This window comes from Cryptomeria japonica, chromosome 3 (genome assembly GCF_030272615.1).
Source record: "Cryptomeria japonica chromosome 3, Sugi_1.0, whole genome shotgun sequence".
Classification (NCBI taxonomy): domain Eukaryota; kingdom Viridiplantae; phylum Streptophyta; class Pinopsida; order Cupressales; family Cupressaceae; genus Cryptomeria; species Cryptomeria japonica.
This window is the reverse complement of record NC_081407.1, coordinates 393,742,507-393,761,938: the sequence shown is the minus strand read 5'-3', so window position 1 is coordinate 393,761,938 and position 19,432 is coordinate 393,742,507. Positions and strand designations below refer to the sequence as shown.

The window sequence follows — 19,432 nt, the reverse complement described above, 5'->3', positions numbered from 1 at the left end:
CCAGATATGGAAATTTGAATAGCTTACAGTTTCTGTTTGAAAATGAAGGAGTTACTAAATTTTCTGACATAATTCGTTGGTCAGCATTTGTACTTCCTGTGCTTGAGTTGCCAGAGTCTGATATATTGGAGACTGGCCAATTGATTACAGGTTCTAATGATGACAGGGCTCTTTTCCCAGAAGGGTTTTTAACTGGTAGCTCATCTGTAAGATTTGACTTTTCAGAAGGTGCTATGGATGGTGACAAATACAATATTAATAAATGGGGTTTTCATGTTGCTCACTTGTGTAGAATACTTTGCTCCTTTCTTGTTCCTTCTGGGAATATTGATTCTCTGTCCAGTCAATTTTTTAGTGGTCAAGGTTCTACAGGAGTATCTTTTTCATACTTGGAGCTTGCTACCAGGTGGATTTTGAAGGTTTTGCTTTCAATATTCCCTGGAAAATCTGTTTGCTCTCATTGGGAGGAAATGCTCAGAGATCCGAGGTAATGCTTTGGACCTTATGTTGCATCACAGTTGACCTGTTTAAGTGATACATGTTGAAAGTTATAATTATATGCTCAAGAAATTTTCTCATGTTCTTTGCTGAGATTCTATAGCTATGCATCTTCTATAAATTTCAGAATCTTATGAAGGATTAGGATTGGTTGAAGTGGGAATTTCTATATTTCTGTGGAAATTTCTCTTTTCTGCTGTTGTGTTTCAAGTTTCAACTAGGATGCAGATTATTCACTGTGTAACTTTCCTAGGATGTTTTTATCTATTTTTCAGTGCATAACAAGTAAATATCAGTGTTAGAAGTTTTGATTATGAAATATTCACCCTCAATTGAATTTTTAGTTGTGCATGCTTGGAGACACCATGACACTTTGTTGTGATTTGTTGTTTGTCTCCAATACTTGTGTTGGCATTCTACTATTCTCATATAAATTGTCTTGAAATGCAGGATGTTATGCTGCAACTTGCAACATTATATGCTGTATGTGTTCAGAAAGATTCTTGCTTCTTCACCAGCATCCCTTAAATTTTTTCGGGAAGGAATTTGGGACATGCTGTTCTCGGAATATTTCTTCTATTTTAAGATAGGCGCAGAAAGAATTCCATCTCAGACTATTTCCGACTCTGAAGCTTCAATAAAGGGATTGCCTGCACATTTTTTGGCATCTAAACAATCAGCTACTGATTGTAGTTCCTCCAAAAATGATAATTCAAATATGATCCATATTGAAATTCTTCAGATGGATGTGATCTCATTCGTTGAATTTGCAGCAACAATCAATGTTTGCGACAATAACATGGTACCTTTCTTATTAATCTTGATAGTCTTGTAGTTGATCTTAAAAGAATGAAAACTTGAGATATTGAATGTAAATAACATGCTCTTATGTTTCATAATACCTTCCTAAAATCAATCAAATCCTAAAGAATGGTATCCTTTGACTCTTATGTATGTCTAGAAACTCACTACTGTAAAGTGATTAAATTTATAATCTTTTTAAAATTATGTTAAATTTACCCATTTGGTTTAGGGCAACCAGCTAGGAACAGTAATTTTTACAGTCTTCACGATGGTTCCATTTCTACAGGCTCTTGGGAAACTTAAATTGGTAACTTGGATAGTAGGTTTCAAACTTTACTGATGTGAGCCATATTAGACCAATTTTGTTGCTACAGATTCAAGTGCACCCTCATGTGCACTTTGAGTTCTATCCTAAGATTTATGCTAATTTTTCCCAGTAATTTATGATCAAATGATGAGATAGAAGCCAGGGTTTTCCTAGGTGGATAATATTGCCTTAAACAATGTAATTGGGATCATACAGATGGAAGGAGTTTCTGTAACAATTATACAAGCCATTAAAAATGGAAGCATTAGTTCTTGAGATTGAGAGATGCTAACTCAGCACATCAAAAGTTTGCCAAAGAAATTTAGTACAATAAAAATTGGCTATACCTTGAGAGGGGGGAATGGGGCAGCTGATACGTATGTACCCCTTTGTGAATTATAGAATCAACCTGCAAAAAGAGATGAGTAAAGACATCATGATTTTTCTCAAGCTTCCGTTGTTTTAAATAATTGTAGTTGTTAATGAAGGGGTAAGCTGTTGTGATTTAAATATGGTTTCGGTTGCAGTGTTTTTCCTTTCTGCATCTTGTGCTTCTGAGTCATTCACCCTTAGTACATAATCAAACTTTAGTTTGTGGATCCTCCATGGGTGGTCCTCATGAACACTATGGAAGAAGAGAGAAAGAAATTTAAAGCTTAATTGTTAAAGTATATTAAATTTATTTCAGACTAATGCAATTCTTACAATATGCAGATTATAATGTACTGATTTCTTCTTTTGATTTCAGGGTATATATTCAGAATTTAATCCTTAACAAATATGAATGTTAATAATGATAATGTATTGATGAGATACTGATGTACTTCTATTCTTCAAGTCTGAGATTGCCGATCAAAGGGAGAGAGCATTTTCGTTTCTATATGTTTCTCTTTATGATATCGGCATGTATAAATATATATGTGGAGGGACATGTCATGAGGGGACATGTCTCTACAATGTGGAGCCATGTCCGCTCATGACATGGCCCTCTCTCAAACAATACAACACTTGCCAAAGGGTGCTTTCAAGAGGCCCGACCCTCAATCTGTTTAGTTAACATAAAAACCAAAAACAATATTATGAAAGCTGCCGATCTGCTGTGCATTACATTTGATCATTACTCGATCCAGGTATGTTTGATATAATAAATATGATCATTTCTTGATCTGTTATATATAAAACAATGTTGCCGTGGATGATCATTGCTCAAAACATGGCAAGAGAAGAGAAATAGAATCTGATTACATAGATTAATATACTTGTATCTGTATAGTATTTTGATCAAATACAAGGATGATGGTTTTACAAAGCATTTGAATAATTATTCTTATAGGCACAAGAAATATGTATGTGTGTATGTATGTCAGTTCACATAGTGAACTGACATACATACATACTTATATATATATAATCAATATAAACGATCATCCTTATATCTGACCGAAGCTACTATGCATCAACACTCCCTCTTAGCTAGGGAAGATAATCAAGTATATATCAATGGAGATATCACCTAACTCGTGATATCAGAGGATGTTTCAAGAACATCAAGTCACATGACATTCTTCACATATACATCTAAGTTATGGTATGTGCATTGACATCACGTCTCATGATGTCTACCATAACAAGTCATGGCATTTCCATGGATAGTACATCTCATAATATCCACCATGATTATCTCATAAGGAGCATAATTATATTCAACTGATATCAAGTATCATGATAGCTATCAATAAGTCCAAGAGATACTAACTATCATGACATGTCCATAAATATCAAGTGACATGATATTCATCATGATAGTGAACTAATCATTGTAAAGTTGTCACCTTTCAATGTTAGATACAAGCATTCATTATTTGAAAGATCGTCATCTTTCAATAATGTACACAGGGTAGGCCCACAAGTCATAGAGTCACACATATGACAAAAGAGTTTACACATTAAACATCTTTATTTATATTAATACAAATAAACAATTTTGAGATTCAATCTCAATAACTTACATTTCAACCATATCAAGTTTCTTCCTGAAGTGTTCAACTTTCACTCTGGGGAGAGGCTTGGTGAGAATGTTTGCTGTTTGATCGCTTGTATTAATATACTCCAACTGGATCACATTCCTTTCTACCATGTCTCTCACATATTGGTAAGGAATCTCTATATGTTTCGATCTATCATGGAATACTGGATTTACAGACAGTTTGATGCAGCTTTGATTGTCATAGTGGATGATAGTAGGTTTCAGAGGCTCACCAAATAATCCCACAAGCAGTTTTCAGAGCCATACTGATTCTCTTGCTCCCAAAGATGGTGCAATGTATTTGGCTTTTGTTGAGCTTTGAGCTATTGAAGATTGTTTTCTACATATCCAAGAAATCATAGCTGATCCGAAACTGAAACAACACCCTGATGTGCTTTCCCAATCAGTCACAGTTCCAGCCCAATCAGAATCAGAGTATCCATGTAGATTTAGGTCAACATTTTTTATATTTGAGACCATATCCAATAGTACCTTGAAGGTACCTCAATATATGCTTCGTAGCAACAAGATGTATCTCTCGAGGTTCACACATAAACTGGCTCAAAGCATTCACTACATAGCAAATATTCGGTCGAGTGTTAACCAGGGACATCAGTGATCCAATTATCTGTCTGTAAAGAGTAGGATCTGCAAGTCTTGATTCTGCTGCTGCTTCTTTCAGTTTATGTAAGTTCGTTTCCATGGGTGTTGACATTGGTCTGTAGTTCCACATCCCAAATCTCTTCAGAATATCAATAGTGTATTTCCCTTGATTTAGAAAAATACTACCTGATTTCTGCCAGACTTCCAATCCAAGGAAGTAATGTAAACTGCCCAAGTCTTTCATATCAAATTCTGATGCTAGGTCCTTACATTGAACAATAAGGTGATCTTCTCCTGTAATTTGTAGATCATCAACATATAGGATTAGTATCAACATATCACCATTAATTACTTTAAAGTAAAGATTTGGATCTGCATCATTCTTGGAGAATCCTAGACCCAATAGATAGTTGTCGATCCTCTCATACGAAACTCGGGGAGCTTGTTTAAGTCCATATAAGGCTTTCTTCAGTTTGCACACATGTGAAGCTGCATCATGAATCACAAAACCTTCAGGTTGGTCTAGATAGACTTCTTCTTCAATAGTCCCATTCAAGAATGCTATTTTCACATCCATCTGATGGATCTTTTAGCCTTTAGTTGCTGCAATAGCTATGATTTCTCTAAAGGAGGTGTACCGGGCAATAGGTGCAAATGTCTCTTCATAATCAATACCTTCCTTCTGTGAGAATCCTCTGGCAACAAAACGTGCTTTATGTTTCTCTATACTGCCATCTGCAACATGTTTAATTTTGAAGAGCCACTTGGACGAGACAACATATTTCTCTTTTGGTGTAGGAACTATGTCCCAAACATCATTTTTCAGAATGGATTGATACTCTTCTGTCATAGCATCCTTCCAAACTTGATGCTTGAGAGCTTCTGTAACACCAATAGGTTCATAATTAATGATTTCACTCATTAATGCATCATATGTTAACTTGCGAGGTCTTTTGCTCTATCTGAATGTTCCTTCAGGTGCTGTATGCATTTCTGCTTCCTGTATCATTTTCTAGCCCAAAGTGGTCTCTTGTGATTATTGTCCGGTTCCTCTTCTTGAATCTCTGGGGGAATGTGACTTTCATTTGTGGTTTCATTTGGATACTCCTTTTGAAACTCAAGAGCAGGATCCTCTTCCATACCTTTATGTGAATCTAGTATTTCTATCTCATTTGATCTCTTAGCCTTCTTAAAGGCAATGTCTTCTTCAAAAATGACATCTTTACTTAGTTCAATTTGTCTTTGTCCAGGTATGTATATTCTGTAAGCTTTTGAAGTTTCACTATAGCCTACAACAATTCCTTTTCTTCCAGAAGGTTCTAGTTTCAACATCTTCTCTTTAGGCACATGGATATAAACTGGGCAACCAAATATCCTTAAGTGACTGATATCAGGTTAAAACACCAGTTAAGGCTTCTTCAGGAGTTTTGTTATCCAAGTGTGAATGAGGACATCTATTTTGTATTTATATAGCTGTATTAGATGCTTCAGCCCAAAATTAGGTTTCTAAGTTTTGATCATAAAACATTGCCCTAGCTGCTTCTACACTAGTTCTGTTTTTTCTCTCAGCAACTCCATTTTGTTGGGGATTATAGGGTACAGTGAACTCCCTCTTAATCCCTCCATTTACACAAAATTCTTTAAATATTTCAGAAGTATACTCTTTCCCATTGTCTGTTCTAAGTATTTTAATTTTCTTCGCGGAAGAGTTTTATGTAAGAGCTTTGAATTCCTTAAACCTTTTAAGGATCTCTTCCGATTCCTTGCACTTGAGGAAGTATATCCAGGTCTTCTTGGAGAAGTCATCAACAAAAATTACATAATACAAAAATCCTCCTATGGAGGGTACAAACATGGGTCCACATAAATCAGAGTGGACTAATTCTAATACGACTTTAGTTCTACTCAAACTATTAGGAAAAGTACCCTTAGTATTTTTTCTCAAGGCAAACCCTTTACATGACTCATTATGAGTTTGATTTAGTTTAGGTAGTCCAGTTACAAATCTATCCATAGAAGTTAGGTCACGAAAGTGAATATGGCCTAATCTTCTATGCCATATCTCATTTGAGTCAGAAGTCTCATGAATAAGGGCTTGATTTGACTTAGTGCAAAGTTTGTATAGGTGTCCTTGTCTTATGGCTATAGTTTGGGCCTTCTTTATGGTTGAGCTCTTCGGCCATGCTAGGACTTTACCCTCCATAAATGTAACCATGTATCCTGTTAAGTTCTTTCAAAATTCTGTGATCAAAATAGAAGAGATGGAGATATGATCTGAAAGTTGTATTTTATCTGCTATAGCGTGTTTTAAAGATGCACCACACTTATTAATTTCGGTGTGTGCATCCTCCTCAATGTAAGCATGCTATATAAGTGGATGAGGGGTTACGTAGTGAAGAGATATGTCTTCCCACGTGGGAAGACACATCTCTTCCCTACGTATCTCTCACCATAGTATATAAACTAGTCATTGTTTACTTACCCGATCGGAAGGAGTGCGACTTGTTTGAGAATCGTTTTACCACCCGATACCATGAACGGTGTAACCGTTGATCAAACGCGATAAGTTAACTTTGGTTTTAGTTATCATTAGTTAACGTTAACATATTAGTATATGTAATCAAATTTATATATATATATATATATATATATATATATATTGGAAGCATGAAATAGTACGACCGACGTTACAAAATGTAACATATCCGTTATCTTCAAGAGCTGATATAGATATCAAATTTCTCTTAATACCTGGCACATATAGTACTCCAGTGAGTTGAATAGAGATCCCGGATTTCAACTTGATGGTGCAAGTTCCAACTCCTTTTACCGGATGTGCAGAATCATCCCCAATTGTAACCTCTTCATCAGATTTTTCTACCATAGTTTCTAAGTGATCTCGGTATCCTGTAATGTGCCTTCATGATCCACTGTCAATTACCCATGTGCTGAGTTTGTTTGAAACTTGACTAGACAATGCTGAGTAGAAAGCAAATTTCTCTGAATCATGTTCTATATTTGTCTTTCCAACTTTAGCAAATGAGACTTGTTGTTTTGTTCTGTCAGGGCATTTGATTGCATAGTGTCCATATTGATCACACCTAAAACATTGAATTTGAAATAGGTCTTTTCTTTGCTTGGATGAACCTTTTCCATGAGAATTTCTCTTCCTTTTGAAGTTCTTCTTCTTACCTTTCTTATGAGAATTTGTGTTAAGAACATGAATATCCTCATCAATAGGTTTCTGCTTTCCTTTTGTTATTTGCCTTGACTCTTCTTGTAGACAGTCAGATCTTAATCGATCAAATTTAGGAAGCTTGGATCTTGCGCTTATCCCTTGAACAAATGACTCCCATGAATTCGGTAGACCGCCTAAGGTTATTAGTGTCAACTCCTTGCTATCAATTTCATATCCAACTATTGATAGTTGATCCCTTAGCTCAGTAATTCTCATGAAGTATGCATTGATAGATTCTCCCTTGTTCATACTTATATTAGTCATTTGTCTCTTTAGAGCGAGGGTTCTGCCTGTATTATTTACTTCAAATGCACTCTCAAGAGATCTGAACATAAGGTATGCAGTTTCATGTTTTGCCAATATAGGTACAATGTGATCGCTGACTGCATCCACTATGAGTTTCATGGCTCTCTCATTGCTCTCGATCCATTGAGTTTTCTTAGGGTCATCTTTAGGTTCAGCTTTATTTTCTTTTACAAAGGAGTCTAATTTATTCTCCTTTAGTAGCATCATGATTCTGATCTTCCAAGATTTAAAGTTGTTTGCTCCTTCGAGTCGATCTTCAAATCTAATCATATTTGACATTGTGAAGAATGAAATGTGACTGCGATATCAATAGATGATAGTCTGATATCTCAAATTAAATTTGGATCTTCTTTACCAATGCTCTGATACCATGTTAAAGTATATTAAATTTATTTCAGACTAATGCAATTCTTAAAATATGCAGACTATAATGTACTGATTTCTTCTTTTTATTTCAGGGTATATATTCAGAATTTAATCCTTAACAAATATGAATGTTAATAATGATAATGTATTGATGAGATGCTGATGTACTTCTATTCTTCAAGTCTGAGATTTTCGATCAAAGGGAGAGAGAGCATTTTCGTTTCTATATGTTTCTCTTTATGATATTGGCATGTATAAATATATATGTGGAGGGACATGTCATGAGGGGACATGTCTCCACAATGTGGAGCCATGTCTGCTCATGACATGACCCTCTCTCAAACAATACAACACTTGCCAAAGGGTGCTTTCAAGAGGCCTGATCCTCAATCGGTTTAGTTAACATAAAAACCAAAAACAATATTATGAAAGCCGCTGATCTGCTGTGCATCACATTTGATCATTATTCGATCCAGGTATGTTTGATATAATAAATACGATCATTTCTTGATCTGTTATATATAAAACAATGTTGCCGTCAATGTTCATTGCTCGAAACATGGCAAGAGAAGATGAAATAGAATCTGATTACAGAGATTAATATACTTGTATCTGTATAGAATTTCGATCATATACAAGGATAATGGTTTTAGAAAGCATTTGAAATAATTATTCTTATAGGCACAAGAAATGTGTATGTGTGTATGTATGAACTGACATACACACACACACACACACACATATATATATATATATATATATATATATATATAATCAATATAAACGATCATCCTTATATCTGACCGAAGCTACTATGCATCAACATTAATCTTTTGAGTGAAAGGATAGGGCCTTGCCTGTTCTAGATAGAAAGAACTTTACAGCATTATATGGAGGGCTGCATATGTTTGGTTTGCTTGCAAAGACAGCTATATGGCTTCTTCACTTAATTTGGCTCTATCTGATGGAAATGAAATTTTGTTTCAAGACAATGATCTGCATTATTTGATGTTGTTCATTCTGATGAATATGGAATTTAATTGGATATTCTGTGGGAAGGTCATATGATTTAAATAAGCAATGGATTAACAATAAATAGAACAAAGTCAGTGGTTTTATATTTTCCTTTATCTATGCTGTTTGCTTTTGTCTACGAAATGTTTATTTCCTTGCAAGGTCAGTTAAAATGGCGAATTCTGCATCAATCAAGATCTTGTAGGTGGCAAACAATGCAGTTTGCATTTACGCTTCATATCTAAACTTATGCCCCTCATGGGAGTTGAATTTAACCTTGGACTTTTTGATCATGTGTTTCTGTTGTCTGTTGTTTATATTTTATGGGAGACCTAAGGTCAATCCCCATTTATTAATCAATAGAAAAATGTTAAATGTTATTCCAAGTTTAAATGTTATAGAATCTGAACCACACGAGACACACTTTGCCATTATGGACCAAAGTTCATCATCATACACTTTGACTCTTAAGATTTATGCTAAATATTTCAAGTGAATCATGGACAAGTGAAAAATGCAATTACAGAAGCCAGATATCTGCTAAGTGGATTATTATTACCTTAAACCTATGACACTGGGTCCTGCAGGAATCCCTGCCATACGTGGACTGTTATGCTGTTTGCTTTTTGTGTATAAACTGTCAACTTCCTTGCAAGAGCTCTTCAAGGGGGAGTTCTGTATCAAGCAAGATTTGAAAATTGGCAAACAACGCAGTTTTCATTTACGCTTTGTATCTCACTGTGAAACTTAGCTTCACTAATGGGAGTTGAAGCTAACCTTAGTAGATTTGTTCATGGATGCTACTATTAGTTAGTTGGGTGGTAATGGGAGCATTGCTAGGAACTTAAGAGGAAGTGATTTCTTTATATGAATATTTGGTTATGGAAAAATGAAAATATCCTAATGTATGGTTTGGGTCCGTGCCCTTGGCTTGCAAGTTGTATTGTAAAATGGAGAATTAGATTCCCGTTTGGAATCTACTTATAATATAAAGATTAATGAGGGTTGAAGACTGTGAATACCAATCATAGCTAAGATGATTGGATGAGGAACTTCTACTTAATTGAATATATTTTGATAACATCAGATGGCTTTCATTTAGGATAATTTTACAATAGTTGATTATTTTTTTTGACCAATTTTATTTAACAGCACACATTGATGGCATTCTGTTCTTTGAACTTCACATAGAGAAATCATATCTAAGATCTTTCATCCTTTGGTGAGATTATTAATTTATTTGAATTGAATGCCCAAATCAGGATACAGCATACATTGATTTTTAATGACTGACAATAAACTATGCCTTTGCATGGTCATCATAGATCCGATTAAATTACAGATTGAATTGCCTATTCTGTTGGAAGTGAGCAACATAGGTATTAGAAGTTCTCACTCTCATAATTATTTAAGTATGGAAATTTTAGTTCAATATATTTATCTGGTTGATTGCTTTTGAACTATCATTATAGTTTAGGTGTTTGGATTATTTGAGCTGCAAGGAGTCCATTCTGATTCCATTATTAGCTAATTTTTGTGGGGATTAATTTTAAAATTATTTATCTTGTAGATTTCTTTGAACTATCATTGTATTATAAGCATCTGCTGATGCTTTTATCTGCATGAAATCATCATGATCTCATCATTGTATTAATTTGGTAGATAAATTCCTGAATTATTTGTCCATTTGATTGTTTGGGAACCATCATGATATCTTAAGCGTGCCAAGACTATTTATTTTTCATCACCATTTTATTTTGGCATGTCAATTTGGAGCTAGCTATCTAGTTAATTGCTTTTTTGAACTCTCTCTTTGTCTCATTGAGTGTGTGTATATATAAAGGCAAGATAAAAGGATGCAATAGGTGATATTTTAAGCTGATAAAATTGATAGAAATGTCTATTTGTTTGTTTAGTAAACAATTATAGCTATTAATTCGCCATTTATATTGCAGGCTGAGTGTTTAGCATTAATGGATGCTCTTGAAAGGTCTGCCTGTCATCCTGAAATCGCAACCATGCTGGTTAAGAGTCTTCATCGTATCCTACAACTTGCAGCAGACCCAACTGCTGCTTCTTTCAAGCATTTAAATGCAACTACACGGTTTTCAAATGTGATGTGTAAACAGATGCAGGACTTTGCAAAAATTGTCAATTCATATGATCCTTCTACAAACAATAAGCTCCTTGAGTGCATACAAGATGCAACTGAGACTTGCAATGCCTTTAGTCATGAAATTTGGAGGCGATGTCTGGATGCTATGTTTGCTCTATTTGCAGAATATCTGTCTATATCAGAGGATGCAATTTTTTTGGCTTTACACGATCCTGTGACTGTTGATAATTTATTCAACTTGCTATGGGAGGAATATTCAAGAAAATTTGCACTGAGACATATTTTGGACTTAATAAAGGTATGATGTGGTTTTGATTCTTGAAGATGTTGTCTTTGTTTGTTGCATATTTAAAGTTCCTAATAGTTGTTTGACTGTTTTATTTTAAATTTTAATGGCTCACAGTTACATTCCTTATCTGAAAAAGATCAAGAGGCAAAGCTAGGATTGTGTTTCAAGTATTTTGAAACATTTCCTTGTATAAAGGAATCAGATCGAAAATTTGGAAAGAATATTTGCAGAGATTTGCTTGCAGGTGTGCGAGATATACTACAGACAAATCCAACAGTAAGTATCTTGTACTTACTTAGTTCTCTGTTATCCCTACTCTTTACTTATGATAATCTAATCTTTCCTTGGTTTGAGAAACTAGGTTTCCAAAGCAATAATTCTTTATGAATGGTTATTTATCTGAATGGAATAACATACAATTTTCTTTGTAAAACAGTATTATCAGGATCTATTTCGTGATGGGGAATGCTTTCTTCACATTGTAACATTGCTAAATGGGAACTTTGTAGATGGACTTGGTGAACAACTATGCTTGGATGTTCTTCAAACTCTGCTAGCACTTCTTGCTGGCAATGAAGCTTCCAAGGTATGAGCCCTTGTCAATGTTTTGGTTTGTATTATAAATTTCAATATTGATCTGAATTTGATTTGTAGTCTGTAAATTGAAACGGTTATAGTAAATACCTACTAATTATGAAATTTGTAACTCAAATTTTTTTGTTGTCATGTTTTCTTACCTTATGTTTTAAAAAACAAGCATCACTGCATAAATTCCTTTATTGGTTTTGTTCTTCAAATCTCATCAAGTGGTAAAATGTATTTATTTTGTTTTTAATTTCTCTACAGTACTCATGTTCTTCATAAGACTAAATATTGGATCACAAATGCTTTTCATAAGGGTTGACTTGATGTTTTGTCTATTTTCTAGACAAGGTTACTTGTTTGGGGAGGTGGTACAGGAGTAGATAACCTCTTATTAAGTAAATATGCCCCTGATGCATCCATATGAAATAAAACTATATAAACAATTTTTTATTAAAAATTCGATAGGTATGGTGGGTACATTGAGCTAGGTGCCTCTTCCATTCATTTGTTGCGACTTGTTTGAGATAGTTTTGTATCCAGCATACTTTTGTCTGTCATGTCTAAGATTTCTCTATTTTTCTTATGCTGAAACCTATAAGATCATTACAAACCTCTGATTTTGATAATCTTAATTCAGAGAGGATATGCTTTTCAAAAGCTTTAAAAAAGAATGGCTACAAAAATTTGCAAATTAGGAAAGCTTCAAGAAAAGCTGAGAAAGTCCATGCATGAGAAACACTGCAAATGAGAATAATGATAAAGTTTTTCTGCCTCACATAAAGGGCATGGCCGATAAAACTTCTTGAATAACAGAAAAACATAGCATAAAATTATGCTCTATATCAAGAAACACCCTTAAGCCTAATCTTACTAAAAATTCATTTAGAATAGTATTAGGTGTGAGAATAGTGGGGTTGTTTACTTGAAATTATCATTATGAAATCTATATAAGTAGCTCTCAATATTGAACAAAAACGTCTTGCTACATGCTGATTGTTGAATGCAAATTAGCATTTAGTATTAGATAAATGGAGGATTCATGAAAGTTATGAAAAAAATGCTTGAGGAGTCTAGGCAGACCTAGGTAGAATTGTTTCCTAAGTGAGTGTGCTTGAAAGAAATTTTTATGAAATAAAATGAAAGGAGGGTAAATTATGGTATGTTTATTTTTAAAAAAAGGAAAATATTTTGTACAATATTCTTTAAGCCTCATTCACCAAACATTCTTTGCTACAATTTTCACTTATATTTATTAAAATCCTTTTGATATATTGGCTTATTTTAAATGTATCTTTTGGCTCATAACTCTGTTTTGAGTGAAATTTTATTTTTCATGAAAGATGAAGATAGGGGTTTTTCAAAATAACATATGATAGTATGGGGTTTGTAGGAGTGAAAATGATCAAACAATACACATAAATTAGGCACACGTCAATGTGCAGTTGTGAGAATTTGTTGCAGAGTGCAGAGAGAATTATGCATATATGGTCGTGCAGACTCATAGAGTACATAACAAAGATAAAAATGAGGTTTTCTGGTACAATCTGTTGAAGATGAAAACAATTTAGTGCGAAGGGCCATATGACATGAAATACAACCTTACAGAAGAATAGAAGTAGTAGCAGAGCATAAATATGAGCTATTTATAACTTTGATATAGAGTATTTTATATAGTCTTGGTTCATAAAAAAATAGAGCATTGTTAATACAGATGCAAAAGCATATGGATTTCAAAGAATTGATGTTGCTCAATTAATCAAGGAGACAAAGCTCCTTTAAATAGAGTTACAAAGACGATGTTTCTAAAAGAAACAATTGTTAACTAGAGGCGAAATTAGAAACAACTTAAATAACCATTAATAACACAAAGAGAAAGATGTTATTCTAATACCCTCCCTTAATGGTCATCGTTCTAACTACCAAGAGAAATAACAGAGAAGGTTGCCCCCTTCTTCTCAGAACACGCTACAACAAAAGACTAGAGCTTGCCACTAACTCTGCCACTTGAGATGAGTCTGCCACCAACTCTCCCAGAAACTGTAGAACTTCTGGAGATACCCAAAACAACACCAACCATCCAACCTGATGTTGGAGAACTGTCCCTCCCTGTAACCAGAGACACCAAGAACAACTGTCACGATTTTGAGGAAAAAATTGGCAAACCCTCCAAACTATTGTAGATGAGCAAGATGCTCAAAAATAGATTGCAAATAAGACTAGTGCAGATGTTCGCACAACAACTCCAGGTGCAATGAAAAAAAGACTGTAGCAAAGTACAATTTTTGAAGAAAAAATCATAAACCCTCATGATTTTTTTTTTTACAGGGACAAAATATTTAAAAATCCACAGACAATTTTTTAGGACAAAATTTATTAAAACCCACAGATTTTTTTAAGGGAAAAAATATTAAAACCCATAAGAATTTTTTTTAGGTAAAAAAATATTAAAAACCGAAACAAACATTGATGCCCATAAGCCATCTTCATGCTTTTCGAGGCATGAAAAATGAGGTACCGAGAAGATGCTAAGTGCACAAAACCTGACTGCCTTCCAACATCAAGTTGGTCAATGACGCCATCTTGCACGTTTCCCAATGCACAGAAAACGAAAAACTGAGAAGAGGCGCTGGCACGGAATTCAAAAAAATTGAATCCCAATTCAGAAACAGAGGCATATGCAGGTACAGACTTCAAAAATGAAGTGCGGCGGGCACAAATTTCAAGAAAAAAATTCCGGTTGACCTAGAAAAATATGAATACAACCCAGAAATCCTTGCGAAAAACCTAGAACGAATTTGCTGTCAGAATCTGGATTCGCTGGCTCAACAATCGAGGCACAAAAATTGAGGCACCTAGAAAATTCTGATGACGACCCAGTTGAGATCTCGAAAAACCCACCAAGAATCTGCAATTGTAAAAAAATTCGACTTGATTTGAAGGGAAAAAACCATAGTCGAAAATGCAGATTTCCGTCCAAAAGATGGTTGAAAAAATTAGCAGGCGGGAAAAAAATCGCGTCGCGTGGTCGCACAAAATGCAGGAGAGATGGGTCGCGGGAGAGGGCAGAAAATAGCCAGAAAATAGCTGAAAACCCTAGTAGCTGCAGCCAAAACAAACTGCCAAAGTAGCAATTTCAAATAAATAGAAATTTTTCAAAAAAAACTGTCACGAATTTTTAATTGAAAAATTATTTCGAAAATAACCAAGGCTCTGATACCATAATACAGATGCAAAAGCATATGGATTTCAAAGAATCGATGTTGTTCAATTAATCAACGAGACAAAGCTCCTTTAAATAGAGTTACAAAGACGGTGTTTCTAAAAGAAACAATCGTTAACTAGAGGCGAAATTAGAAACAACTTAAATGACCATTAATAACACAAAGAGAAAAATATTATTCTAATAATTGTGTGACTTTTATATATATCCAAAAAATGATTGAAAAATACACATAAATCAGGCACACGCCAATGTGCAGTTGTGAGAATTTGTTGCAGAGTGCAGAGAGAATTATGCATATATGGTCATGCAGACTCGCATAGTACATAACAAAGATAAAAATGAGGTTTTCTGGTAGAATCTGTTGAAGACAAAAACAATTCAGTGTGAAGGGCCATAAGACATGAAATACAACCTTACAGAAGATATATATCCAAAAAATATTGGAAGGGATGTTGATTTTATAGTTGATAATGATATAATGAACTATGTTATTTTCTTTAATATTTTCCAACTAGCTTGGAGAGAGTGAGAAATTCCATATCTTTCAATCTAAGCTGAGTCGTCTGTTGAAACTCTGAGATGAGTTGTCTTTTGAAACTTTGCTAGCATGACTGGAATAGCAAGAAGGGGCATCCAAAGACTATAGTAAGGAAGGAAGCGTGTGAGCACATATACAAATGGTTTGGAGAAAACAATTAAGTCTCTGAGTACCAACATTGGCTTCATCTAGGTGAAGCCAATGAAACAAACTGTTTGAAGGAGCAAAGGGCTAAATATGGGTATCTCTCCTAACCTAATGCAAATTCACCCATAGACCTGATCCTATGAGGATTGAATACAATCTTCAAGATGTTCTAAAGGTGAAGAGACTGGGCCTTAAACTCAGCCTATACGATGCTCTGATGGACAGTCCTATTAGAAATATCTTGCTAAGATACTGGCAAGCACAGAGGACTTTAAAACCACTTCCCACCAAGAAACCCATCATTACATGTCTAAAGATCTCTGTTTGAAACCTCCTTTCAGATGCCAATATTTGAACACAGCCTAAAATGACAAGCTCAAGTTCTGTACAATAGCATGTTCTTTAAAGGCATCTGTTATAGTGCTATAAAAATTGTGATGTGTTAAGACATATCAAGATCTATATTGCAGATTGCCTTTTAAGATTTCTATGTAATCACAACATGATTGAGACGAATACATCTATTCTTTTGCTCTTTGGCAATTTTATCCATTGCTTCTTTTCTGTTAGGAACTTCTTCTGTAGTTATTACTTTTATAGCTCTTCTATGTCAATCTGGTTTTAGAATTGAGATAAGTAGATCAAGAAGATTGCAATTGACCCTTGTGGTATATATAGAAGTTGTTGTGACCGATGAAATATGATGATGTCATTGCCAGGTACTCAGTTTAGTCAGTTTCACATGAGTTTAAGCCACTGAAACATTGTAGTCAACAATTTAGCTATTATCATTGCTATAGAATAATGAAACCATTCTGGGGAAGGACAATGGAATTTTATCTATTGGACAAGTTTTATTAGATTGGCCATGTATCCTATGGTTGCTAATAAATAAACAAGTGTACGGTAATGCTAACATGAGACTAATTCTACTCACATTTATTTAAAGCTAAGTTGTAGGGTTTGCCCCCCTAGGCCCCTGGTATTGGTTCGGTCCGGTCCAGGTCCGGTCCGGTCCAGGTCCGGTCCGCTTGTGGTCCAGACAGGGTTCGTGATTCACAGGCCTGGTTCGAACTAGGTCGAACCTGGGCGGACCCAAGTAGAACCCGAGGATCTGGCGGCCCAAAAACCAAGTTTTTTTTGCATTTTTTTTTCAAATCCGCCACTTAAAAAATTTAAATGAAACCCTAAACTGAGTTTTAAAAAATGAACTTGGCTCATTTCTCCTCATTTGTGTTGCAAACAACAGTTTTTTGTTTCTCAGCTTGTTGCATTTGATGACTCGGATAGCGAGCAAGCTTATAGTGCAAGTGCAAGTGGCATTGGCATTGGTTCATCTAATGTCAATGCCAACGATGATGAGGAGGAGGAGGAGGAGGAGGAGGATGATGATGAATTAGAGAATCCATTTGATGATTAAACTTTAAATTGTTGAAAGTTGAAACAATGATACTTGAATATTTTGTCATTTTGATATTAAACTTGATGTATATGATGCTATTATGGTATGATCATGATGCTATGATTACAAGTTTATGTTGGTTTTGTTGTTTATATGATGCTATGTGACATGCTAATCTTAATTCATGCTTATATGCTGCATATATATATAATTTACATGTTTTTGTACTAATGAACCCAAACCCCTTTCAAAATTTTGCTGTACTGGCGTACTGGTTCTTCGAACCCGAACCGGCAACTTAGATTTAAAGTAAAGCAAGCAAAATGCCCTGTCAGGGTTCGCATAGATGATGAATTTAGTTTTGATTTATCTTGTATTAGGCTGTTATTGATGCATTAATATTTTTCTTTGATAGCATCCATCGGTGTTACTGGATGCTTCTTTTAGTTTATATCTTTATTTTATGTGTAGGTTGCATTCAGATCACTTGTTGGCTTGGGTTACAAGACTCTAGAAAAGCTTCTTTTAGATTGTTGTGAGGGACGACCGAGTCAGGATCTCTTGAATGCTCTTTTGGATTTGCTTGTTGATGGAATTTTCAATATGCCATCTTATATGACAATACAGGTAAGGTCACTCACTTTCACTATTGAAGCAAATCATTGCATTCCTGTTAGACTTGGGAAATTAAATGCCAGAGAAGTCATGATTAAATGTACTGGTTCTTCAACGCATGGGGTAACTGTATGGAATACTGACTTATTGAAGAGTTTCTTTGTTATTATCTATTTAATTTTCAAATTCTTAACCTTGTGATTTTGACGCATATTTTTGGTGCAGAATGAGGATGTGATCACTCTGTTTTATAACATACTTCGACAGGTTAATACGTTATTTTATTTTCATCTATACCTTTATCATTATTGAAGTGTGCAGTAATTTGATGTGATTAATTATTGGCATTCTGATTTTTATATTATTTTTTGTGGTGCCAGTGCAATGAGAAAATGCAGTGCAATGGGCTTGATACCTTCCTTTGTTTATTAGAGGAGTCAACTGCCAATTGCGCTTCTTGTGTTAGAGCAGGCTTGCTTAGTTTTCTATTGGATTGGTTTAGCACAGAGGAAAATAGCACACTAATTTCCAAAATCGGACAGCTTATACAAATTATTGGTGGACATAGTATTACTGGAAAAGATATTAGAAAGGTATTTGCTCTTCTCCGGAGCACTGAGGATGGAGCTAGGCCAAGTCATAGCAGTTTGCTTTTGAATACTGTTCAGGGGATGTTGAAGGATGAAGGGCCAGCTGTGTTTTTTGAACTCAATGGCCGTGACTCGGTATGTATGATTGAGGCTGGAAAATGTACTTGTTTCAGTAAATATCTTCCCTCTATTTTGTTTCATTACTTTGCACTCCAGGATAGGAATCAATAAAGTCATGAATTAATAGAAAATATTTATTGAAAAAAGTATCAAATCCAAAGAACAGGTTTAGGTCATTTGGTTGCTTCATTGCATTTTCAATATTCCAGTAGAGTATTGTTGTGTATACAGGAGTGATAGAAAGAAAGATAATTAATTATACATGCATTCAAATCTAGTTGATCCATGGTTATATGCTGTCAGTTTGCTCTCTGTATCCATCCAGACCTGAAGCCCTTTTGATGAAGAGAAAATTGGCACTGTGTGCTGGTGCACATGCAGGAAAATTAGACCATGAGAACATGACCGAATAATGTGCATAAAATTAAACTGTGTAATTAAAGACATTTAATAAAATGTGAACTAATGCTTATTTTGCACAATTTTTTATAGAAATGGATGGTAATATGTTTGATAATGATAAATATAAAAACAATAAAGATGAATTTCTCAGGAGCTCTTGAATACTTGGCATGAGTTGGACTATGCAGCGAAGGCATGGAATAAGTAGAAATGAGCTCATATTTTAGCTATGGGTGATTCCAT

General features: G+C 34.7%; 1 protein-coding gene across 7 annotated transcripts in view; it reads left to right on the top strand.

The window, feature by feature from the left end:
- LOC131047875 (BEACH domain-containing protein B) overlaps positions 1-19,432 on the top strand; it is a 273,465-nt gene that overhangs the window by 144,344 nt on the left and 109,689 nt on the right. For all 7 annotated transcript variants that reach the window (XM_057981681.2, XM_057981678.2, XM_057981679.2 and 4 more), the window contains 8 exons: positions 5-487; positions 949-1,300; positions 11,118-11,576; positions 11,682-11,843; positions 12,004-12,153; positions 17,934-18,089; positions 18,303-18,344; positions 18,458-18,802. In XM_057981681.2, the coding sequence (XP_057837664.2) occupies positions 5-487; positions 949-1,300; positions 11,118-11,576; positions 11,682-11,843; positions 12,004-12,153; positions 17,934-18,089; positions 18,303-18,344; positions 18,458-18,802 (2,149 nt within the window). The remainder of the gene's footprint in view (positions 1-4; positions 488-948; positions 1,301-11,117; positions 11,577-11,681; positions 11,844-12,003; positions 12,154-17,933; positions 18,090-18,302; positions 18,345-18,457; positions 18,803-19,432) is intronic.